The sequence below is a fragment of the Perkinsus marinus genome (assembly GCF_000006405.1).
Source record: "Perkinsus marinus ATCC 50983 genomic scaffold scf_1104296961438, whole genome shotgun sequence".
NCBI classification, from domain to species: Eukaryota; Perkinsozoa; order Perkinsida; family Perkinsidae; genus Perkinsus; species Perkinsus marinus.
Genome location: NW_003205746.1, coordinates 15376 through 40095, shown reverse-complemented (window position 1 = coordinate 40095; position 24720 = coordinate 15376). Strand labels below are relative to the sequence as shown.

The 24720-nt window shown below is 47.7% G+C and overlaps 4 protein-coding genes across 4 annotated transcripts in view; all 4 read right to left on the bottom strand.

Moving 5' to 3' along the window:
• The window catches only part of Pmar_PMAR019566 (hypothetical protein), a gene marked incomplete at its 5' end in the record, with an annotated part of 15816 nt that extends 9123 nt beyond the window's left edge, over positions 1-6693 (bottom strand). Inside the window, 34 exons of the mRNA XM_002772287.1 lie at positions 22-188; positions 263-346; positions 388-529; positions 573-683; positions 739-821; positions 867-1001; positions 1062-1169; positions 1287-1397; positions 1444-1564; positions 1610-1766; positions 1811-1945; positions 2028-2137; positions 2187-2341; positions 2421-2498; positions 2552-2678; positions 2811-2935; positions 2982-3143; positions 3210-3291; positions 3374-3477; positions 3527-3625; positions 3672-3758; positions 3800-3887; positions 3934-3980; positions 4240-4312; positions 4361-4444; positions 4491-4613; positions 4658-4794; positions 5076-5154; positions 5314-5424; positions 5451-5584; positions 5868-5880; positions 5929-6012; positions 6054-6220; positions 6613-6693. Coding sequence (XP_002772333.1) covers positions 22-188; positions 263-346; positions 388-529; positions 573-683; positions 739-821; positions 867-1001; positions 1062-1169; positions 1287-1397; positions 1444-1564; positions 1610-1766; positions 1811-1945; positions 2028-2137; positions 2187-2341; positions 2421-2498; positions 2552-2678; positions 2811-2935; positions 2982-3143; positions 3210-3291; positions 3374-3477; positions 3527-3625; positions 3672-3758; positions 3800-3887; positions 3934-3980; positions 4240-4312; positions 4361-4444; positions 4491-4613; positions 4658-4794; positions 5076-5154; positions 5314-5424; positions 5451-5584; positions 5868-5880; positions 5929-6012; positions 6054-6220; positions 6613-6693 — 3704 coding nt within the window. The remainder of the gene's footprint in view (positions 1-21; positions 189-262; positions 347-387; positions 530-572; positions 684-738; positions 822-866; positions 1002-1061; positions 1170-1286; positions 1398-1443; positions 1565-1609; positions 1767-1810; positions 1946-2027; positions 2138-2186; positions 2342-2420; positions 2499-2551; positions 2679-2810; positions 2936-2981; positions 3144-3209; positions 3292-3373; positions 3478-3526; positions 3626-3671; positions 3759-3799; positions 3888-3933; positions 3981-4239; positions 4313-4360; positions 4445-4490; positions 4614-4657; positions 4795-5075; positions 5155-5313; positions 5425-5450; positions 5585-5867; positions 5881-5928; positions 6013-6053; positions 6221-6612) is intronic.
• A 47-nt stretch (positions 6694-6740) lies between these two features.
• Pmar_PMAR019565 (hypothetical protein) lies at positions 6741-9420 on the bottom strand. Its single transcript, XM_002772286.1, has 10 exons — positions 9272-9420; positions 9167-9226; positions 9042-9121; positions 8941-8989; positions 8753-8884; positions 8365-8473; positions 7606-7741; positions 7453-7563; positions 7299-7409; positions 6741-6827 (listed from the first exon to the last, which is right to left on the bottom strand). Exons 1-10 carry the CDS (start codon positions 9389-9391, stop codon positions 6749-6751), a joined length of 987 nt encoding a protein of 328 aa, XP_002772332.1. The 5' UTR covers positions 9392-9420; the 3' UTR covers positions 6741-6748.
• Positions 9421-15636: 6216 nt separating this feature from the next.
• Pmar_PMAR019564 (hypothetical protein) lies at positions 15637-17142 on the bottom strand (the record flags this gene model as incomplete). The annotated part of the gene is made up of 5 exons (XM_002772285.1): positions 15637-16232; positions 16279-16507; positions 16562-16805; positions 16859-16955; positions 17003-17142. Coding segments are annotated over 5 exons (720 nt in total), but the record flags the coding sequence as incomplete, so codon positions are not given.
• A 3691-nt stretch (positions 17143-20833) lies between these two features.
• On the bottom strand, positions 20834-23660 carry Pmar_PMAR019563 (histone deacetylase 3, putative; the record flags this gene model as incomplete). The annotated part of the gene is made up of 16 exons (XM_002772284.1): positions 20834-20920; positions 20947-21046; positions 21255-21326; positions 21600-21670; positions 21726-21881; positions 21935-22001; positions 22071-22166; positions 22221-22290; positions 22335-22454; positions 22503-22593; positions 22637-22760; positions 22809-22895; positions 23120-23224; positions 23271-23345; positions 23393-23503; positions 23596-23660. 16 exons carry the CDS (start codon positions 23658-23660, stop codon positions 20834-20836), a joined length of 1497 nt encoding a protein of 498 aa, XP_002772330.1.
• Positions 23661-24720: the final 1060 nt, after the last annotated feature.

Sequence of the window (24720 nt, the reverse complement as noted above, 5' to 3'; positions counted from 1 at the left end):
GGGCTTGTGCGGTGAGCTTACCCAGCAACGTCGTGAAGTCCATCGTGGATTCCTTGTCGACCTGAATTCTCATCGAACGATCTATTCTTGCTGCAAAGACTGCTTACATTTAGTATGCTCTCCAACCTGACTTTATTTCTATTCATATCCTTCTCGAGGCCGGCCTCAACACCGCCGAGCTTCTTCGCCTATCATAGTACCAACGCATCCACACAATATCGAAGACACACCATAGCCGTCATTCACAGCGGCATCGACTTACTGTGCCAGCGCTATCCTCTTGGTCCGACTTGGCAAACGTTACCGCCTCGCCATTCAGTAGCTTGCGAAACTGCTCTATCATAATCTGCAATCGCGAGTGAACCCCACAAACCGGTATACACCTACCCTCAAGGCCTTCTCCAGATCCCTGAGGTGGAGCTGTAGGAAGTCATGAGCGTCGCTGATATGATGGTCCAGGAAAACCAAGCCTTTCTTCAATCTCTGTTTCATCTCCTCCCGACGATGCAGCAATTCCATTTGAGTGTCACTAAACGATCAATGACAAATCTTGACAAGTATAACACCCTTACCCCATCATCCCTCTAGCTCTCTTCATAGAACCCGACTCCCCCGACGTCTCGTTGCCAGAGGCACCCATCAAGGACTGCAGCTTCGTCTTACTGCGCTCTATGTCCACCATCCTACACAGTGAACATCACGACCACCACGGGGACGCCAACAGCAGAGAGCTACTACTTGCTCTCAGCTTCAGCTAGCAGACGTCGTTTGGCTTCCTCTTGCATCTCGCCTTTCGTGAGCAGGTCCATCACCGATTTCATCTAACAGTGCTTTGCCCCAGCAACAGTAGCGAGAGACCGGCTCACCAAGTCGCCTATTGCCATGATGTGCTCAGCTGCTACGGCCGCTATCGCCTTGTTGCGGTTCTGCATCTCATCGCTCAATAGCTTCTTGGCGTTCGTCAGCTGCTTCTTCCCTTTTGCCTCTATTTCCGATGGGAGCTGTAATAAAAATGATACCCCCAGGGATAGAACCATGGACCTCCCCCACGAAGAAGTCACCTTAGACATATCATCGCGATTCTGCTTATAGCTTCTCGATAGGTAGCCGAGAATCTCATCATGCTCTGCGGCCTTCTCATGCGCTATCTCTCTCGCCCTCGTCTGAGCCTACACCGGGAAGAATTCATCTCATCCGAAGATTCTTCTCGAAAATTCCTAAACGAGCTTTCAAGTCGGACATTGCGCCATGTGCGATACACGACGAGCTCCCTTTCTCGAACCTACCTTAGCAGCATCTGAGGACAGTGCAATTAATGTGTTATCCATCTCTTGTTCATTCCCCAGCATTCCCCCAATCTGGGCATGCATCTCTCCAAGTGCCGCTTGAAGTCGATTCTGACACAGGAGAAGCGATTGGCAATACCCAACCGAGCGAACCGACCTTGGTATCAGAGCGAGCCTCTGCGACATCCTTATGTGCAGTCTCAGCCACCTCCTGGACAGAATTAGTGAGGTCATGTGTCTCGTCCGCTTGTAGGTGATCCAAACCCGCAGACCCCCCACTGGCAACAGACAGGTTCATCAGTAGGTCACCAGACGTGGCCTACCTGGATAAATGATCAAGGTCCTTCAGTGCATTATCGAGGCCCTGCTGAGCCTTAGCGTTAGCCGCACTCATTTCATCATGTAAGGCGCCCATTTGCTCCTCCGAGTTGTGGACAGCATCAGCCGTGCCGCTCACGAGTGACGAAGTCGCGTTCACACCTGAAGTGGCCACCGTCGAGCATCGCAGCAACGCGCCTGCCCACCTTTCTTCTCATCATTCCCTTCTAGCTTCAACTGCTCCTGCATACGCTGGTACTCTTCCTTATTGGTCTCGGCTATGGCACCCATATCCGCATCCAAGGCCGCTACTCGCTGTGTCTGGCCTTCCGATAGAGCCTCTGAAATGTAGTAAGTTCATACCATTCCAACCGGAACTCAGGAATCGTGGCGAGAAGGACCGCCATGACAAGATGCTCTCACGTTTCATCTTGCCCTGCCGTTCATCAGCCTCAACCGCTTGTGCCTCAACCAGCCTCCCTTCTGCCTCCTCTCGGGACTTCACAGTGTCAGCCATATTGTTCAGCTTGCCACTACAGCCCAGAAACAACATCACCATCGACAGCAACACGCTCGACTCACTCTGCCTGAGTGGCCGCCAGCCCGATGTCAGATTTCATCTCCGCTTCGCTCTGTCCACGAGTTATGTCCGCGTTGTCGAGTTGCGACTTCTCGGCCTCTTCCACTGCAGCCTCTTGCCGTTCTACTTCCTTCACTTTAGCCATACCCAGTGTACGCTGAGATGATTCATCACGGTCATCATCAACAAAGAGAAAATTTTGTCACGCGCCACGAAATTCTAAACAAGTTTGTTACCTCTCGTCCAGCAGCATTCTGCGCCGCCATCTGGAGATCCTTCAGATCGGCGTTCACCTGTGTCGCTTCTCTGCTTGTCTGACCACAAGAAATACTCTATCCGGGGTTCGAACCCGCGACCACATCCTTACATCCCTCTTCATTTCCTCAGTTTCCTGCTCGATCCTAGCCTCCATATTCCTCTCGTTTTCCTTGAGGGAGTCCCCAAGCAGTTTATGAGGTCCTTCAGCTCCTTCCACTATCCCATGCATCTCACTTCTGCGAGCAACAACAACACAATTTCAATAGAATCACGAAGCGACAAGGATTCTATTCGTTCACGACATCACTTCGACATCACAGACTAATATAGGCCCTCCCTTTGCAACGGTTGAAGCGGCCACAGCTCACCCTAGCTCATCTACTGCCGATGCCTGATGCTCAGCTGCCTTGAGGAGGTCATTCACCAACGGCCATTTAGAGACACTATCCGAGCCCGCCTCGTCAGAGAAGTGGCGGTCAGCCGTGCCGAAATCCTAACAGAGGCATCATGGAGCACGAAGGGGAGGGACCAGGAATCACCCGAAGAGTATCCCGAGTTATGGTCTCTCTCCTCCGTCGTAGTAGCCGAAGTCGCGCATAGAATGCCCTATCGCTCTTTTTCTGCCGATTCCTTATATCCTTATCGTCGACCTTCAGTACTCGAATGGCTTTGTGACCAGTTGCTTGCACTTTACGCTTAGACTGAAGATGAACAAGAAGAAGAACAACATCATCGTCTCAAATCGTCCACCCTGGACAGATGCTCACCTGGCCAGCCATTCTACTCGCACTGCGCTGAAACCTCTTCAGGGCGATATTTTTCTGATAGTCTCCCAACTGTGTCATGACCCTAATCAAAATACATAAACAGAATACGCGAGGGACAGGAAAAGACGAGACAATTTTCAATTGGAGTATTCCCTCCAACTCACGTTTTAATCGCCTTTCGTCGTTCGGGACCTGCCGTGACGAAGCTCCGCAATGTACTATCAGCCCGATCCGTTCTCGCTATGAAGAAGCGTGTCGTCCTCTCCAGCTGATGCATGCCATCGTCATCGACATCTACACCCCCACGATTGACCTACCTCGTTGAGGATTCGAGTACTGTGCTTCGCATGCCGCGCTGTCACTATCAGTAGAGCCCTCTGCAACTTGTACACCTTTTTTATAAGTACTGATATCGACTGAAGCACCCACTAAATCGTCTAAACCGATGACATTCAACTTTACCTTCATAAGATTGAGGTAGATCTTCTTGGTACTGGTGAGCAGGACTTTGCCGTTTCGCTGCGCTATATCGGCAAACTTTGCCGCGTCCTGAAGGGGAACCAACGCTCAAGCGACGCATTATGAACTACGTCGAGGCCGATGCAGACGACCCAACCCACCTTCTCGAATAACTCATCGTAGTTCTCCTTCTCCTGTGTCACAGTCTTCTTGATATCTCTGAAAACGTTACAGATACAACACCGACTGCACTAAGTCATCCTACTCCTCAACATCCTTCATGCCTCTCTCTTGACTGGTCATAGTCTCCACCTACAACAACAACAACAACAACCGGTTTCCACAGCACAGTTCAACTTGCTGATCACCAAGCCCACAGCTATCATAACCCCACCCCTCCATCACTCTACTGTCATCGCTATAGGAAAGTTGTTTACATAAGAATTTCCTCTAAACGCATAAATTCCTCCGTGTATTCTATACCCTTCCTAACCTAATCGACGGCATTAAATTGACGATCAATCGACCCTCAATGAGCACTGAGCGTATGAGAGTCAGGTTCCACACTTACCACAACTGGCCTGAGCAAGGCCAGGACCTTCATTACAGCCTCGGCCTTTTCCATCATGCCTTTGTCTCCCTTCCTAAACAACAACAGCATTCCTCTTGCTATCCAATGGAGTCTCCCTCACTTTCGCTCCATATCCGTTAGGTCGGCCAACGGCTGCAGATCGGACTTCGATAACTCATCCACGTCCTTAGTCAAATCGGATACCCTAAAAAAGCATATTCTCAGGTTTAGAAACCCGACGATGCGCCCACATTTTCGTTGCCGCCTTCACCTCCACGGTCAGCTTTTTCCGTATATTATCCGCGGACCTCGTGTACCGAAACGCTACTTGTCCACAGGTAATAGTCCAAAACCTTCCGTTGCAAAAGCGATTCCTGAGGGGAAAATGTAGGGAGCAGGGATCGAACTCGAGACCTACATCCAATCACCCCAATACCCAACCGTGTGCTTGAGGTTAGGCGTCAATAGAGCTCTCGTTGCCTTTATATGATTCTTAATATCCTCCGTATCGTCATCATCTCCCCCCAGGAAAGAGGAACCCCTCGGAGAAGTAGACTGCCACTCAATCGTCATCGACGACACGCTTCGTAGCAATAGTATAAAATATGGTATTATGACATACATACAGTTACGGGGTAATGGCTGAAGAATGAACATCTCCGCTCCACTTCCCATGCAGAATGTGAGGGAGAATGTCCCCATTAATCAAACTCGACACACGAGTGACGATTCCAACGAGGCCTCCACCTTGCATGTGTCAGTACACTACCCTCGTGCGATCTTCTTCAACTGAGGTTAACAAATGCAACCTCACGTAGGCAATACAAACTGCTTACCTTCTTCTCAGTGACATCATCATCATCCGGTGTAGTAGCAGCAAATGCCGCAGGGTTTTCCTCTTGAAGACGCGTTAGACTGACAACGAATAAGCCATGAAATGCACTCGACTGAGTGCATGGCATGCATCTAGTTCTGATAAAACTAATACAGGAGAGCAGCCAAGATGACGTATTCATGTCATATCGTGAAGTTCACAAAGGATAGCTAAGCGTAGCTCAACAAACTTCCCCTTACTTTCCCTTTTTCGGTAGCCACTCCTCCACGCCCCTGGACTCGACCGGCACCGCCGCAGTGATACTGTACGTCGGGATTGTCGTGTCCAGGCTGAGTCGGTTCTTCAAGCATCTAGTCGCTCACAACGACGATCTCACTTCTGGCTCCATGATAGCTCCGGCTTTTCAAACATACTAGGAGGCTGAGGTCGGTCCTTACTCACTCCTCGGGAAGGACCAATCAGCGCGCCGTAATCCACAGGCTTGCCGAGATCTACCTTCACTCCATCTATCTGAGGACAACATACTCCTCTTCGGCAGTTTCTGAGATATCTACTCTGGCTGCCACGTGCTTCTTGGAAGAGGTAATGCCAGTCGACGTCGGTAGTGGCACCGGGTCTCTCACAGCTCTCTCAGGATCTGCTGATTGGATGCCATAAACTGTGCTTAGTAGCAGTAGAAGAAGAATGATAATCATAACATCAAGTATTGGCTGCAGTATAGATTCCGCTTTCCCCATGCCGGTAAACTCAACAAGTCACAGACAGTATCCAGTCCTCATCCACGTGGATTCACAAGCTGCGCGACACTGACATAAGGCATACAGTGACGCACCTCAGAACAACTACTAGCTCACTTTGGCATCATGTTATTGACCTTCTCATCCAACTGCGGGCCCTCTACCTTAGGGTGTGGCGTTGCCTTCAGTCCCACCGGATACCTGAGCGCATCCCTCCAGCCAATGCTCACACATAGCCCTACTTCTCCGCATCCCATCTCAGTTGAGGATCAGCATTGATACTCTCCCTATCATCAATATTCAGGCCCGGTACCAGAGGCAGCGGAGGGCCACCCTTGGCTGGGACTTCCAGCTGCTTCCATTTATCCTCATCGATAACCGGCAGGATTGCCGAAGTGTTCAAGTCCCACTAAGAACAACACCATAAGAGCCTTTCTCACTAGGCGCTACCCAGACTTACCTCTTTGTATGGTGCCAATGTAGGCCGCTGCCTTTTCGGTGTGGATCTAACAGAAAGAGAATCGTGCAACATTGACAGGCTCATGATGTCCACCTCTGTTTTCCATTGGAAGAGATGTGGACAGTTAGTGCTGGTAGCAGCGATGGCAGAAGTGTGGACAAGAGTAGGGGATTTATCAGTATTGAATGTGGTTGTTAGAAATAGCTACCACGAGTCACAGAATTAGTAATCGTATTCGATAGAGTTATGGTATCATCCCTATCACTTAGTAGTAGTATAGTATTCTTGTTCTTGCACAGCACCCCTTAACTAGGGGTATGGCTGCAGGCTCAGCCACTTACCGAGCCTTGATATGAACCGGTAAGACAAGTAGTATCGCCATCACAATCATCAGTCTTCCCGATATTAACAACACAACCCATATCTCTTCCGAAAAGAGAACAAAGTCTCGAATGCTGATGGACAACAACAGCAGCATCAGACAATGGGCGTCGTCGTTGTGATCATGTCGAACCATCTAGTTATGTTATAAGGTGAGGACTTCGGCTCTTTGCATCTGATAAGTAAATCCCCACTGGTTACAGTGAGCGTGCAACCATAGGCGATTGTCATTCAGATTCTCTCACTACTAGAGTGCATGTAGATGCATATTGATAATGTATCAGCATTAAACGACTACAGTGTAATTGCACCCGTGATATGAAAAAATACTTGTGACAAACATATTCCACTCCACGAAAAACGCATATGAGGAGTGAATAACGCGTAAAACCCGTGATATGGGTACACGTGATATGGGGTGATTTGCCCGGGGTAATTTGTAAAGTGTTATCAATTCATTTCAGATAGCGTTTTTCACATGAAGTATTACGCAACTTCACGCGAAACTCCAGTGTAGTAGTAGTAATAGTAGTAGTAGTAGTAGTAGTAGTAATAGTAGTAGTAGTAGTAGTAGTAGTAGTAGTAGTAGTAGTAGTAGTAGTAGTAGTAGTAGTAGTAGAGTGTACTATGAAAGTTGACTACTTACCGTAGCTTCACACAGCAGTTGCCTTCATGATCGAATACAACCAGTACTCGACCCCAGTCAGACTCGCATACAACGTGTTTGCCACAACGTCCTCCAAAGGTGTACGAGTCACTACTATAAACATAGGAAATTCCCAACAACAAGCTGAACTCACAAGGGCATGCAGCTTGACAAGGCATTCACTAATCGATCCTCAAAGTCCCTATCAGTTCGCCATAGGCTCAATCTAGTGCAGCCATCATCAACAACCAGAACAGCAAAGCACCTGAAAACTCATACCACTCCTTTTCCACTTCACGAGCCTTACCATTTCCACCTATCCCAGTACCCCCCCTTATTCCTCTGTATCCAGCCCTTTATCGCCTGCTGAGATGACATGATGAGGCCGCGCTCTGATGAAAAGTAGGCAGCTGCTGATGAAGACAGAGAATACTCTGACGTTACTGACAATAACAAACAAGAGAGTAATGACTAGCTACACTGATTTCCAAAAACGAGTACGTCCCCTATGAATTTTCTACTAAGGAAAAAAACGTAAACACGAGCCTTTTCTGCACAATATGGATTCCCCTTGTAATGCTCGTAAGCAGTGTCGAGGAATATGCACATGGTCCGCTAAATGTGTTGATGTCAATATGAAAATTTGCGGAAATTCTAATGGGCTTCTGTGCACATCTAGTATAGTTCGTATATGAACCTCTATACCTAATAGGAAACGGCGTGGGAAAGTAGACACATGCTCAACTACATGTGCACGTGACATTTGTGGAGATTTTGGGAGGAAAATTGAGGAAATTCTACCCGAATTTGTATGTAAACTTCTATAATTAATGAGGAAACTCCTGAGCTCAGCTGAGAAAAGCGAACATATATTCCTCCAACACTGACGAGGAAACTCCTGAGCTCAGCTGAGGAAAGCGAACATATATTCCTCCAACACTGATGAGGAAACTCCGGAGGTACATTAAAAAGCGGACATATATTCCTCCATCCCGTAACCGCTTCGAATTCACAATAGCATCCCCCTATGAGCCTTCTACTGAAACAAGTTGCCCAAGCTACTTACTCAACGATGTTGCCTCCGATCCCCTGTACAATACCGATCGACTGACAGGAGTGATGGTACTCGACATATGTCCATGACTGTGTGATGGACTAGCAGGATGAGGCAGAATCTACCATAGTAGAGAATACCACCCTGAGAATTTACTAGTGAACAATTCAGGAGGCTGCCACGTCCAAGTCAACCTTACTAGGAATACTCGAAAACAAATTGAAAAATCCATTCTAAGCTCGTTTTGAGTTCAACCATCACTGCCGCGGAAACAGAGAGTAAGGCTACAGTCCTGTCTGAGAACCACCCATCCCCATTTTAATATAATTTGCAAACCCTTAAACTACCACGTCCCACGGCGCGTAATCATGCACGATGAGCGTACGAACAAGGCGCCCACCTTCGTAGGAGTATTCTCAGGATCGTCAGTACTCTCCCGTTGATCCGCACCAACAACCTCAGGTGATACTGCTAAGCTCTCATCTACAGTCGATGTAGACTGTTGTATTGGGATCGGCGACACGATGGACGGCTACATATACTGTGGTGACCACCACGTAGGAGTAGTGCGAGCAATAGTACTCCTACTTCATCGAGGTCTCCAAAATCATTGGAAGGGCTAGTCGCACTATGCCAGCTGAAAGGGAAGCTCCGTATAGCATTCAATGAGTTTCTTCTCAGTAACTTACTCCTCACTAGAAAGATTCACGACTTCTGACTCGCTATGCAAAGGTGATATACGTGAAGTTGTCGGGACCGGGGATCGAACCTGCGACCTCCTCTACCCGGATTAGGGATTGTCACAAACACTTACCTCTGCCTCACATACGATAACACTTGGTTCGAGTACTGGGGTACTGCTGGCAGTCAAAAACTAATAGGAACAATTCAGGACTGCCACCACTTGAACGCTCTCGACCTCCTCCGTGTGTTTATAGTCCTGCCTTGTCGCCTTCAATAAGCCAAAGCCATTACGCTGTTTTGGTCGCCTTCCCAAACAGTATTTGCATCGCTCCGCTGTAGTGAGGTAATTTCCCATTGAAAAGTGTATCGATCCTCAACAACACTGAGCGGTGAATCGCATAACACAGTATCGTCGCTAAGGTACTAGCCTACTACTACTACTCCTACTACTTCTACTACTACTAGTACTCCTACTACTACTCCTACTACTACAGTATCGTATCGCTAATGTGCTAACCTGCTACTATTACTACTATATCGTCGCTGATATGTTACCCTGCTACTACTAGCTGAATTGAATGCTACCAAACCCGATCGGATTGATAACTCAGCACATATGACAAGAAAGATTACTATTTACTACAGTAACACACGTGACGATAAACGGTTAAAAGCTGCTACCTCATGCGCCCCCAATGAAGCCGCGAATCTTCCGAGTGCGCAGATATCTCAGACGCGATATCTTCCTTCGGGTAGTTCACTAGGCTTCGCTAGAAGGGGACACGATCGATCACTGTGTGAATTGCATCATGACTACTTGCAAATTATCATCTTGTCAAATTATAGTTGAATACTACTACTAGGTTCTCCAACCTAACCTATTCTGAATCTTTCATGCTTCAACCTTGGATTCTCTCCTTCTACCTAGCCCACTTACACGTAATTCTCAACGACACCGGCCCCAGTGACATCTTCCAAGTGGCCGTCCGAGTACCGTCATCATCATCATCACGACCTATCGTCGCTCTACCACCCGTGTGCGACTGTCGACGGCGAGCCATGTCCAACAACAATTGAGGGCTTCGTATCGACACCGCACCTCGCCACTGTATCAGCCGACATAAATGGGAAACTCTCTCAGTTTCTATAACCTGCAACGACTTCAACATAATCACTCCAGCATTGTTCCTCGAATAGTACATCCTGCATATTGGATACCTCCTGTCGCAGCCTTTCGCACTCATTAGTCAGTTCGCCGTTCATTTCTCTTTCCACCGTCAAGTCGCGCCTGAGTGATTCAGCCAATTCACTGCCGACCCGCTGGCAGCGACTAACCTCAGTTCATCATTTTCCTCCATAACAGCCCCCAGCTGATGCCTCAAAACTCGCACATCTCTTCGATACACCAACAGAAGTTCCCGTAATTCTGAAATCAACACTAGGCCATTGACAACTCTCTACCAAGTGCCACCTGTCAGGCTATGCGGGAGCTGTGAGCTTGACTCTCCAGCTGATGGTGTGAAAAGTGCACCATCGCGATAAGGGGTATCCACTGAGAAAAGGCGGCCGTGGATTCACGATTTTGAGAAGGTCACTACTGGAGGCTATCGCATGAGCATTAGGAGGCGGTAGGCGCCGGTCGGGTGTGCGAGGTTGAGAGGCTGTACTAGTCATCGAGAGTGCTTCCACTTGACCTGTTAGGGAAGACCTGAAGTCGTCGTCCGCGCAATGGCTCCTACCTTGCCCTGATATCCCAGAGTGAACATCGACAGGGCTGAGTCGCTTCACACTGGAAGGGACATCCATGAACAAAAGTACCACTGAGGGTTGATCGATATTACACCAGATGCCAATAATCGGACCTATTCTGTATCTTCTACTGTTCATATCTACGGTTATAACGTCGTGTTATAGGCTACCTCCTGTGCTTAAAAGTCAACATACTCTCGATCCGAATCTGCATCATCACCAACAGTGCAATGGCAAACCATTTGGATTGAATTCGTTTAGATAAATTCGACATAAAGTTGTAACGAGCTCGAAAGAATATTTTTTCTAGCGATCGTTAGTAGTGGCTTTAGGGCGAGCGAGATGCAAAATACTTTTGGCGGAGCGGAGTGGATGATCATCTCGTAGCAATGTCGCGCGCGCCCATCTGATCGATATCTGCGCACATCGACTCGGGCATCAAACCAATCGACCGATACTATAGGTCGATCTTCTTAAGACTAATCTATAGGCGTGCTCGATCAGACAATGTGCAACCATGGGCATGAGGATAAGGTGTAGTTACGACAACCCGTCCCTGGGATCCTCTCCTCGCGGACCTAACCTGTGCCCCGCGAGTTAATCACCCTCATGGGTGGAATACCACCATCAGAGTCTTGCCGAGTTGAGATGAAATGCATCCGATCTTCCAAATCCTTCGAGTGTATCCTCAGCGAGATGCAGGCCGAAGTCTTCAGCCATTATTCTGGAAATATTCTGTAAATACAGTGCTAGGCAACTAGGTCGCGATGAACTGCAAAATTTCAACTCTCTTATCGACAGTATTGATCAGATAGATCGTTTAATGATCTATCTGATGGATTCTTCGCCTAGATTTTCACTATGTCACGCTTAGATTTTTGCTACGCTTGGACGGGCGCTATTCCTCTTTGACTTTTCACCTCCTACCCGCCCGCCAGGGTATCAGTTACGTCGCTCGCCTGTAACGACTGACTGTCTCATTGATGTGGCTCGCTGACTGGAGCTTGGAATTCAAACCATGAAAGCCTGGTGCATTATGTTTCCCATATGGTTAACGGTAACTCACCCTCAATACAATAGACACACCGAGGGCACTTGTGCGTCGTAGTACACATGATGGAGGTGTGCTCTCCAGTCCACAACTCGAACAATGTGGAATACGAATCTCGCCATCAGAGCGTTCCGCTTGCAAACTCAATATGTCGCCGACAGGGACTGTTCTCGCAGCCCCTATAGACAGTATAGGGGACACTGGGAGCGACGACACCAGATCGATCCCCCAAGACACTCGGTAATCCTGACGTTACTGTCGAGCTGCGGTGCTCATCCGTCAGAGAGTGATAATGTTCATCCGCGCATCTTCTGTCCCGTCCGTGTCTTTTCAGCGAGAAAACTACGGGGGAACGCTCTACAGGTTGCAGTGAAGGTTGTCGGGAATATATATCCTGGCTCGAATCGCAAGTGAGAAGCTCGCCCTCGCATTCAGTATCAATCCCTATACTTTTACGGCTTCAACACTACGACTAAAATAATAAATTTGTCGTCGCAAATTCACGCCGCCGTGGGGAGCCTCGCAGATTAATGCCTGAGCCAGCTCGAGTTAGACCTTCCGCCTGTGCGAAAGCGATTGTTCCTAAATTCCCGACATGTTGAGATTCAGAATCAGACGGTACAGGTAGACATCCTATCGAGGTCCGCATCCGAGCTCGAGCAAGCGCTTCTACTGGAACGCGATCAACAACACCGTTGCGAACAAAGCGGTGAGCATCGTCACAAACTCCTATTTTCCCTGGGCGTGTTATACTGAAAAAAATTGTCGACCTATACCAAGACTATATAACCTAGCTTCAGAGTGTTCGAACATCATGGTGCCCCTCAGGCAGATCAACTTCATACAGCCCCAGTGGGGGGAGTGTAAATATGAACGGAACCGAGAAAGAGATAATTCGCTTAGAAGAGGAGGTCGTTATTTCAGCACATCATCAGTGCATAGAACAAATTGTGTGCTTTAGTTGACTACTCAAAAGGAACTCTATCTGGCGGAACGTGTTGCAAGGTGACCGCTACCCATAGGGCTCTGCAATCGGTTGATCCTCGGGGAGTAGGGAAGCATCGGAGAGGCATTGGTTGATACTCTGCCACCGCTTGAAGCATCGAGTTCCGCATATTCCAGACATGGCCTGGTTCAACGAGGATGTCGATATCTTAGAATGCTCGTTACGGGACAACTCTAAGGTGAACTCCTCAGTCCAGGAGGGTTGATTATCGTAGCAGTATTGCTCATGTTATCAGACGGCTCAAACCCTCGTCATCGATACTGCTGACGCATGCGTTGGACCAGAACGAGTTGAAAAATCTGCCGCTACGCCTGATGTGAGTAAGGCGGACCTTCTAAGTCCTCATCGAGATATTTCCATCTTGACGAGGTGGTTGGATTTTCCCGTTCTCCAATGCATGTTCATAGGTCATGCAGTCAACTGCGAACGGCCCATTGATGGGCAGAGTAACACGCTCAAGGATACGGCCGAAAGCTGTGACTCTCATGTCACTAAAAAATCAGGGTATGCTCTATTCCTCAAGGAAAGAACCACCGTCACCGAGACTGTGCTCGGACCCCATCCGCGTCGTGATTTGAAGTCGATCTCGGGGGAGAGCCGAGTCCCCAATGGTAGGCCTCGATAGAAATGGACTCTGCCATGGAGTCATCGCGAGCAACATCGGTGGGGCGCTTTCTAGGGAAACCCCGTCCCGATAAAGCAAAAGAACCGTCAATATCGTCCTGCCACGACAATGTGAAAGTCTGTAAGTGCCGCTTGCTGGTGCGGCGTACTGTGAGAGCTTGAATACTATTTCTGAGTTCGATACAGCCTACTTTCGCGACGCACCACGTAGTCAAACCGTCTTGACGGATGTTGAGAAGAGCTGGCGGAGTTTATTACGGGAGTTTGGGAAATCGAGAGAGGCATCCCTTTTAAAGTGATACGTGATGGATCATGCAACATGACGTATTCTATATCGTGGTCTATTACAAGAAGCTCTAATGGAGTCACTCCAATTAAATGCATAATAGCATAATGATACTATCACTATGATGGGTTGCACTATAATCGTTCCAGGTTATGGTTTTAGACTAGTAGAGGCCCGAGAGATGAGATACTCGAGAAGAACACCTTTCTAATCATAGGTTCTGGCCACGGGTGACAAAGATCAGCTCCCAGTGTTTTGAGTTGTCCCTATATCCGTCACCACAAGCTCGGAAACGCGACGCGGAACTGCCGAAAAACATGACGGTAGGCAACTTGCCTAAGGCAAGTAGAGGAATTCGTGCCACGCATTCCGTTGTAAATCACGCCAGACATCCGGGTAGGCCTGCTCGACCCATGTTCTTGTTGTATAGCTCCGACGGACTCGTCTCGATTGTGAAGTCAATCTAAAGTCAGGGAAGCTGTTAGTCGAAGAGCACAGAGGTGACCACCATCGTGGAGGATGATCGCCCGGTTTCGAATCAGCTCCCTCGCAACCTCTTCCTCGAGAGCTGCTCGATGCATCAGACTTTCTGTGGGAGTACGTGCGCTCCAACCAGAACATGCTGCCTTCGTGTGGCAGAACTTAGTGAGAGTATCTTATTAATTGGAAGCTTTGCATTAGCCCCTTATAATTAAAGGTCTTTCTGAGCCTGGCGACCTCCGCTTAGAGTTTGCTTGTTTCCTGGGGCGTCATCTTCTATGAGCTTGAGTGGAAAATTACAAATCGCGATCCAATCGCAGTGCTCCGACTTATGAATTTGCATTATTTTGGCAGATAAGCAACGTTCGTGAATTCCAGATATTCAACATGATTGGTAATGTCCCGGCCAGTATCGCCGGAGTAGGTTAGCCAAATTGGACAAGGAGTACAGAAAATGCGACCCATAGATGCCCATAAACATCCTCAACGGTTTCGGATCACTTTAGAGGATAACGCAAGTATGTTCCAACGTCGTTGATTACGGTCTGACCTTGTGCATGCGTCGGTGCTGTATAACTGTTTGCCACACATGGAAGACAATGTTTATGGCGGAACAAATGAACAATTTTTGCGTTTGTGTACGTTTGACCCTTCCTATCACTGTCACTGCCAAAGAGGTCGCGAGTTATTGTCATCGCAATTTCCGTAACGCAGTGGGAAGCGAAATTGAGGTTGGGATGAAACTCTTCGTTCTGATGAAACCATTCCAGAATGGACTGTGCCATCAACAAGGAACCCGCCGCCGAGCGGGATGACCGTGCTGAGGATTCCTGGCATTCTGATGACGGTGATGAATCGCTATATAACAACTACTTATCCAATACTCGGAAGAGCTTCCCTTTAGTTTGAGCTACTGGATCACGGAACAAACGTTCTCCTATACAGCGGGCATGTTCGGAACCCTTTAAACTCATGTTGTACAAAGAGGAGTATTTCAAAGTGATCCTCGATATCTCTTTCCCTGCCTCCGTGAAATGTTGTTAGTTCCCTATGAACTGAGACATGATAGTGTATTATTGTGCTAGTCTTCGTATACTGTATACTTCGCAGGATTGGTTTCCGTATAGTTCCGCGACCCGCCACCATCACGGCTTACACGATGCGTTCGTTAGTGAGTGTCCTACTGATCTAACTGCTCGTTGAATGCTGACTGCAGCCTAGGACAACCTCAAGGCTCAGTCGAATGGTTTTTACCATATATCGGTTAGGGGGGGATGTCTTGGGGGTCGGAGCCTTGAATTCCAACTCAGGATGCGCTGATGGAACCGTATTCTCTTCTACGTTCATGTAGAACTTTCAACGCAACCGAATTCGCAGACTGACTAGAAACCCTGTTTGTAATGCTGTTGGCTTCGCCTTAACAGGCGATGCAACATCAACAATCCAGCGCGTGTACAGAAATAGTGGTTTCGAAAAACACCTGGTGGACCCCGACGGGATACTGCAAGTCACGTGGACGTACTTGGGCATCACTTTGATGTGCATAGAGACCACCAGAGGTGCGGTTTCTGATTGGTTCGACAGAGCCGGCGGTCAAGTCTAGTAAAATAGAAGGGTAAAGATACAATGTGAGAGAGGGAGAAACTTGGAACACACTACTAATATCAGAATGAACTTCGACGACCGGCATTATACTGACGACTCGTGATGAGACTCGATGCAATGACTAGTAATAAACTGTATTGGTAGAAAGTGTGGTATATCAAGAGACATATGTAGTTTAGTCTATCTAGGACGGATATAGATAGGGGAGGAGGGATTAGGAGGAAGTCCTGATTGTTCAAAGGGTCAACGCTGGGAGCAGGGGGTACGGCATTGTTGTTGAAGCCCAAATTTCAAAAATTGAAAAAGAGAACAGCTGAAGTCAAAATCGATCGTGATTCCTTTCACGTGCCAAAACTTAGCAAATCGTAATCTTTCCTGACCGACTTCAGAATAACCTGAAAAACTCACTTCTCACTATCGGCCTTTCGACGTAGGCGATACCTGCAGCTTGACAGCTTCGTTGAATATCGATCCCTGGTGGCAGTTTCCTCAGGACCACCACCAACTCCTGGTGGAATCGCCCCATTATAAGCCAGTCCTAGTGATGAAGCCCTCCGTGACCGACCACCTGCTACTCCTCCTCCTTGCATTAGTGACCTCACTTGCTGCTTCCGAAATCGACGATTATAACTAATCATCCCCATAGTCGCCGTTGACCTCTGTCGAACTTCTGAGAACAAGTAAGGACTCCGTCACAGCCTCATCCGTATGCTGAGCTTCCGACCTCTATTAGGACTTCCTCTCCGTCCAAGAGTAGCTCTCTTGCCCGTAGTGACTCCACTGCACCTTTGGCTAGTGTTGTCAAATCTGGTGCTTGCAGGCCAGTGAGGAGCGCCGCCCATACTCGTCACTACTGCGGACCCGAGCCCATCAAAGGTAGTGCTACGAGCATGGCGTCTTCTACCTCTACTACGACGCGGTGGGCACTTCTCTGCCACCCAACGCTGCCTCAACTCTTCAACTTGCGGCTGGAAAGTTATTGTCAGAGTCGCGAACTCAATCCTCACATTCCACGTATTACTTGATATTTTTCGGCGTTTGCATTCACCAGCTTTCGATCGCCATAATGAAGCCGCACGTGTAGCCCCGACGTCTCTGATATTCCAATTGCCATAAACCTATTCACAGGAGGTTCTCCGACAGGAGTGCCCCTCCATGATATCACCTCAGCCTATCGAATGTCGCAACAAGCTCATCGTCAAGTGGGGAGTCTTCCCCCGGTATGCTGACTGGACTCAGGCCATACGGAGGGACCTCCGTGTCCGTTAGAACCTGGTTGCAGAGGAAACCCGGCAGCGGGCGTATCTGATCATACCACACGCTCATCGTAATGGAGAACCATGCCTCCTATTACAGGAACCGGAAGGAATAGTTTCGTCCGCGAATAGTTTTCGGGACGTGGAATCGGCGGATCGGAATTAGCCCATTCGAGTGATGACTGGAGGGCTGCTGCCTCACTAAGATCGTCGGAACTATTAGTGTCACTGCACCATGAGTCTCCCGCGGTTGTATCTTCGGATAATCCTCGGGCGCCTTCCATATACCCACCACTGGGCTTGCACGGAGCACTCTTATGGACCTCCCGGGCCGCTCGCGGAAGGACCATATGGTTAACAGGCAGCTGCCGATCTTCATCACTACTCCTACCCGAAGTATTAGCAGCAGTAGTCCCACCACCTGGACTTCCATCGTCACCCATATCGTAGAGCTGACATGGCGTAGGAAGTGGTATAAGAAGGCCACTGCTGTGGCCGTTACGATGCCCACTTCCTCCATACGGACCTGACGTAGGCCGCGCTTCTACTGCTGGCATTTTCTAAGGTATAATTATTACCATACAAATAGTTATGCGAATGAACAGCTGTTGGGTCGGCTCTGCACGGGCTTCTCACCTCCTCGCCACCTTCCCGGGGTCTCGGTGGAGTCATAGCCAAGACGTTACTCATAGGATAAGACTATTAGAGAGAATCACTGCCCCGTATAGCCCCTCCCCATCCGACCCGTACAGCTACCACTGCAGATTTGTGAGAGCGAATTTGAGCCTGAGTAGAATTGAAGATCCCGCGGAACTCCATCGGGCCACCTCCCAACAAGCCTAGAAGCCCTGTCTACACCAACAAAAATCAATGAGCTGGGAAACACTTTCCAATCTACCATCATGTCACTTGACCGCGACGGACTCCCATCGCAGATCCGTTTCGACCATCTACTCTCTGGTACCGGTTTTCAGTCCCGCCGTTCCGATTGTGTGCCCTAGCGATGGCTTGCCATAGGCAATCCTAACTAGCAAGTCTCCAGCCGCAATATCCTCAGCCTCTCGCCTTGCAGTACTCCAGCCCTTTCGGTTTCCAATCACTCCGACTATCTGTAAACATACCCAAATACCGAGCATGTCGAATAATGCCCGACCTTCCACAGTGATGGAAGGCGGCTACCCAATTGAACAACCTTACAACCCGGAGGATCGCTAGAGTGCCACTAGAGACAACGAACGGCCTCCTAGAACGATTGAAGATGATATCAATGACTGACTCCACCACCCCCTGATCACAAGCAACCATAGCTTCGATAGACAGGTAGGCCTGAGGTAAGAGTAGAAAGAAAAAGCATATCCAGCTCAAAGTGATTCGAGTATAACGAGTTCAGCTGGAGTCGTGGGTCTCCCACAAAGGAGACAGATCACACAATTACCTGGTTGGCAGTAGAGGAAGCACATAAACGGTTTCCTGACGAATTCGCATACCGTAAAAGCTAACGCTCCATATGTCGTAACAAGATGGATAGTACCTGTAGTCATGTCCAACAGTTATGCAGACCTGAGCGAAGAGGAGCACCCTCCACATCGACAGGTTGCTCCCTGTGCAGGCAGCTCCACCGCCAAGTTTGCATCATGCGAATTAAATGCCATAACGGGAATCTACACAGGAAAGAAACTTCTGATACCGGGGATTGCATACCCTCTCTCAGGGAAAGTTTTCTTATCTTCGATCCTGATCAACAATGATGTTACGAACTTATATACAGGATGAGAGTAGTCAACTGGAACGCCATCCTTACACAGAGCCAGAGCTCTGTCCGGATATTACTACTCCATTAAATGGATGGATTGATGACATCAATCTATAGGAATAGATCTAACACAACACCCCTCAAGAGAGGCCTGGGAGCAGAGACCTTCTCATCATTCCCCCTTTTATATGGCTGTCCCTTCGCTGTTCGGCTTACGATGAAAGCCTCATATGTTGGTAAAATAGGAATTCGCGGGTCACCCCGCAAAATATCAATGCAAGGATGTGCGCCAACCTCAGAGATCCTGGACCAGCGACGCTAGTGGCACACTAGTGTCGTTGGTGTGACATCAGCCTCTCCGAACCCAGGGACTTGATTATGTCCTTCAAGGTACGTCGTATATTGTCCGCCGTATGCCGAGCCTCTACCCTCTCGAACGCTATCGTATGACTAGTCGATTGAGTGCTCCCGCAGAAGTAGCCATATGGTGCACCACTCTTACGAGCACACTTTCCACGTTCTTTCGCGTCCACAGATCTAGTGTGAAGCTCAAAAACTGCTCTGCTCCTAGGGATTTCTGCAGTGACGTTAACCAACTAGCCTTGTCCTTTATTCGATGAACCTTGTTCTTCCCGAATGATATATTCGGAAGAAAAGTCAGTCAAAGACCCAGGTTAGCAGATGATTGGAGACGGAGCGAGCCATCCAAGCCGCGCTCGGAAAGCCCTTTCGATACACATAGCGACAGAGATGCCATACCCACCATAGTTCAGAATGACCAATACAAATATCATCGTCAGTGACTGATCATCTGGATCCACATTCCAATGCTGCCACAGGTATTTGAAATAATCTTTGACGGCTCCGGTAACTTGTCTGGATCTTATGAGAGCTCTCATTCTTCCAGTGTCAATTATATAATGATCGGTCTCATACTCATTGGAGGCTGCTAACTGAGCAGTGCTAAGTTGCTGCCAACCCACAAAGCCTCTTTAAGAGGTCCTTGACAAGGACTTGTTCGGTTAACAGAGCCTCGTACAACGGCATTTCGGTTTGAGCCAAGCGTGCGATCTGGAGCGCCAGCAGAGTGTTATAAATCGTAGGGTACTTACAGTACGTAGTCGGTCACAAAACTGAAGCGAGGATTGGGAATCCTTGCGCGGGACATTAGAAATACCCCCAAATTGCAACATAGATGAATCTAGGGGGAATTAGGTAACGATATAAGAAAAACTTGGCATAAGCAAGAAGATCCGCATTCAGTAAAGCGTGTGAGATACTGACAGAGAATATCAGTGGACAAGATATGCGGAGCGAGCACTAAAAAACCCTTCAGATCGAGAGCCCTCATTCATCACCTTGTAAATCATCCTTAGCATTTGCATATTCATTCCGAGTACCGCCATCCAAGAGTTCAGTACTAACTGATCACCTATGAACTTTGGATATAGAGCACTTCATAGAAGAAACATAAATACTGCAGGTGAAGTGAGAGAAGGTGTATACAAAAATGCCGCGTATAGCCCAACAAATAGTGTGGTACAACCGACTCCAACGCCTCCACGAGCACATTCCATACTCGATCCGTTATGAGGAACGAAAACTTGACAAAACTGAGAAAAGCGTTATATGCATTCATTGAACTCTAACCCTTTCATTCCTCAGTATAGTCATCCACAACGTCGCAACATTCAGTGTTGATAGAATGGAAGATATCCTCCTCATCATATTCATACATATTCCTCGCCACTTCGACGTCGGAATGATCACCCTTCCGAAAATTCAAGCTACAGTTCATATGGCTAAGCCATACAGAGCTCCACGCTATCATTGGTAGAGTAGTTTACATACTACTCACACTGATACCCGACACCTCGAAAGCTAGCTTGAAACTATATATACTTGTGAAATGTTGCATATGAACCAACGTGTGGTCCTCGAGTGGTGACGACTTGAATAACAGAAGCCGACAGTGACGAGAATCATATTAATCTCTATAGCCTCCTTCTTCGTCATCTTCATCAGCATCATTCCTACGTCGCTTCTTAGAATACCCCATCCTATATGCGTGTAACTGATACTCAGTAAGTAATACACTACCAACATATCAGCACGTACAGCTCGTTCGGTATAATTGTCATTATCCTCGTCCAGAAGCTCCTGCTCCTCAGACACTATCTGGAGACGCTCCTGTCGTTGCCTACCAAAGCAGTGTATACGGATGGGCAATGTCCACTGAGCATCTCTATAGATCTACACTAATAATATACTTGGTACTCTATGGGAAGCTCTATCATACGATACATGATGACGAAAGCGGTGCCGACGAGGTTTTGACACGCCCTTCAAGGAGGGATAGGCAGACGAGGGAGAGAGATACTGACAGAGTTGGTTTTAACTGACACTACCCTCTCGAGAGGTTGAACTCAACGCTCGCCCGAATACAGTTCCTTAGTTCCCCGAGTTGCGCCTCGTAGAAACTACCACCCCGAAGCCAGGAGTATCTTCCGGTGCCTTATACTATGAATTTGAACATACTATGACTACAGCATTTCCAGGTCAAATTAATTTTTTACCGACAAACTAAATTTTTTACCCATTTGGTAAATGTTTTACCTTTTCGGTTAACATTTTACCCATGGGTTTAATAAAATACCAAGAAAATTAATATTATACCCGGTTTATTTGAAAGTTTAGGAGTTTAATTTAATCAAGGCGCGCCCAATGACCACAGCTAGCTCACTGCCACTCACTCTTCTCGCCTTTTCGCGGTCTCGATAACATCACTAGGCAAATATGCGAATTCTACCCCTGGAGCGTGTTTCTGTGGACAACAAACATACGATATCACCGTTTAAGTTTCGCCACCGAATGCCTACCAAGAGCTCTACGTTCTTCAGACATTCCGTCTTAACCTTGTCCAGAGCGCTGGGAGCGTTCAGATTGTGCAGAGCGGCCACAGGTTGTATTTGCAGTTTATAGTCTGGCGCATAATAGTGCCAAAAATCGTTCATTGGTAGTTGATTAGATAGATCCTGAAAACGGTGACAAGATTCACCAGGTGATAAACACAGAGCTCACTACTCACCTGATCTCGATTCAGCGCTACAGCCGTTTCGTAGGCCCAGCAACGTGATACGTTACGTATAGTATACCTGACCAGATGAGTATACTACTGACTAATAAGATAAGGAACAACCGTTGTGGCTCTACACAGCTACTACCCGCCTCCACCCAGCAACAACAGTGGTATGCCGAAACTCTTGACCAGCCGAACACAATTAGCATGACCTTGCAGTGTGAGGTTAAATCGGCCTAGCCTGAATAAAGGCACGAGTGTCCACAACTAATATCGAGGTACTGCTTTATCCTACCGATCATGTGCGAGAGAGTCGGCACCGCACTGTAGGACTATTGCTCCTGGCTGATATATCTCGACTACACCTGAAGATCCCATACTAGAACTCTCGCACATGCGGATGACTCACGAGTAATAATGGTCTTGAATAGGTCCGAAAAAAGGTCATCAGTGATGCCCTCGTCCAAGGGCACATTAAGTGCGTAAAATCTTCCCTCGCCAGTGCCAATATCACTTATATCACCCGTCCCTACAAAATGACAATACCCAACAAAAGACAAGGACACTTATAACAGACCTGGAAAAAAGTCGCCGTACTTGTGGAAGCTCACCGTCATCACTCGCGATGTTTGGTAAAACGCCTCTTCAACACCGTCGCCATGATGCACCTATAAGGCAACGATAATTGTACGTCAAACGGGCGCCTTTTACGTCAATGTCAATATAGAGGACCCGCGGGTGGAACCTCAAGAGCTCCAGTATAGCAAGGACGATATCGTTGACATAACAGAAGCCCGATGCTTCATTTCTCTTTGCATGGTGTAGACCTCCGGCCCTAAAAAGTATCGAAGTTCGAATCTACACAGCGGGATGAGCCTGTCACCAATTGATCGCTATATCAGCGTTTCTAGAACATAGCTCATGAGCTGCGTCCAAGCTACCCCCAGCCAGCGTACGCTGAAAATCGTATCTACAAGTATTCTATCTAAATCTGTATCAGTTCAGTTACTCTTGCTACTGCAAGTAGTATGCAGCCCCTCATGAACTACACAGATGAGCACGACCACGACATACAAACATTATATAGGAAACCACTCAGCCAAGCAATAATAATAATACACAATTCCAAGAAGGAACGGATGGGGACCACAACAGCGAGAGTAGAAATGTGATGCCTCGTATAAACGTTCTTACAGGCCGTCGAAAACTGGGCAATCAGTGATAATATCCCCCACTCTAAATCGTTTGGACTGCGACGTATAATCACGAACATTATCAGCGTTCGCAATCTTGAGGAACCTACACAACATTCCTAATCGAACTTCCACTATCCCATCTCACTTACGATATGTACTCCTCTCCATGGAAGTTGGTCAACTCAGCATCGGTGGCGACATGTGGGCGATAAACCGTCATATGCCTGACACATTCATCCTATCACCGACTGCTACCAGCTCCTATGATCACTTATAGAGGCCGTAGCCGACGACCAAGTCATGAGCCATGCGTATCCGCTGTGGTTTCATAGGATGGCCCTCACCATAGTAGTAGCTCCCATGATCCGGCTCGTAAAAATACCTGCATGAAATGCCCTTCTAGAGATCGATTCACAATATGAAATGACGTTCCTATAGGACCCCATGGATGATAGAAAGTCCCCCCCCTATTACGTAACGTCCGCCTTAATGCCAGACACTTCCGACCGCTTGGCTTCATCGAAGTGGATGTAGGCCATCGAGAACAGAGTATAAAACCTAGCCTCCACACTAACTATGATTAAATAAAACGCGACCATAAGCTGGCAGCCTGATATAACAATACAGGCCATGTCGAGTCGTACTGCTGCCAGCAGGGCCGATTCTATATAAGGAGTATAAACTGTTCGGGTTACACGGTGATTAGTAGGCTCTCTGTATTACGAATCAGGAGCTATATGAATGACATACTCATCGCAAGGAGGTAACTGCGGGGTCCATCCTCCACCCAGAATTCCCACAAATGTTTCCTAGTCGTTCGGGGAGTTGTCAACTTATATATTATATTTCACAAGGCGCTGATTCAAAGGTAGTTACTCGGACAAAAAGTTGATCATTTAGTGAGAAATACACCGCGAATAAATGGTGTTTGTTCCGGTATAGAAAACCTGAATCATTGGAGTTTCACATGATATAAAAACACTAGTGAAGAACATATTTCAAAACTACTGCATGGCGCGAATATCGCCACTTCACGTAAAACGGGTGAAACTCAATTTGAACTCGGCAGTGACTCTCTCATAAAGACACTCCTAGAATTTGAATTGAGACCATTTCGAAGATTCACGGCCAAACCTCGACGTTCTAGAGTAACTCGTATATCCAAAATCGTCATAGTGCGTGCCGCCCTCCGAATCTATCGGCGGGTTCAATAGGCCTTCAAGAGCCCATCCAGGATTAGATATCACATGTAAGACTCGATCTTGGGGGTGCTCTTAGAACTCAGGAGAGGTCTATTGAACCTCACCCCATATATAAGCCCGAGGAGCGCCATAATAACATTTGAAATGTTCAATATATCTCACCGGGGTTTCATAAGCGCTCCTAGAATCAAGGTTTAGATGTGAAAACCAACCCTTGAAGGTGTATTGAAGCTTAAGAGATGTTTATTTTTCGGGGGGAGTGGAAACTAAATTATACATGTTTGACATGGTAGATTGTACGAACCATAGGTGAAACGTTTATCAACTCTATCTAGTCAACAGAAAAAGGGAGGGAGAGCGCCAGTGTGGAGGTACTGCCGTAGACTGTTGCCGTCTA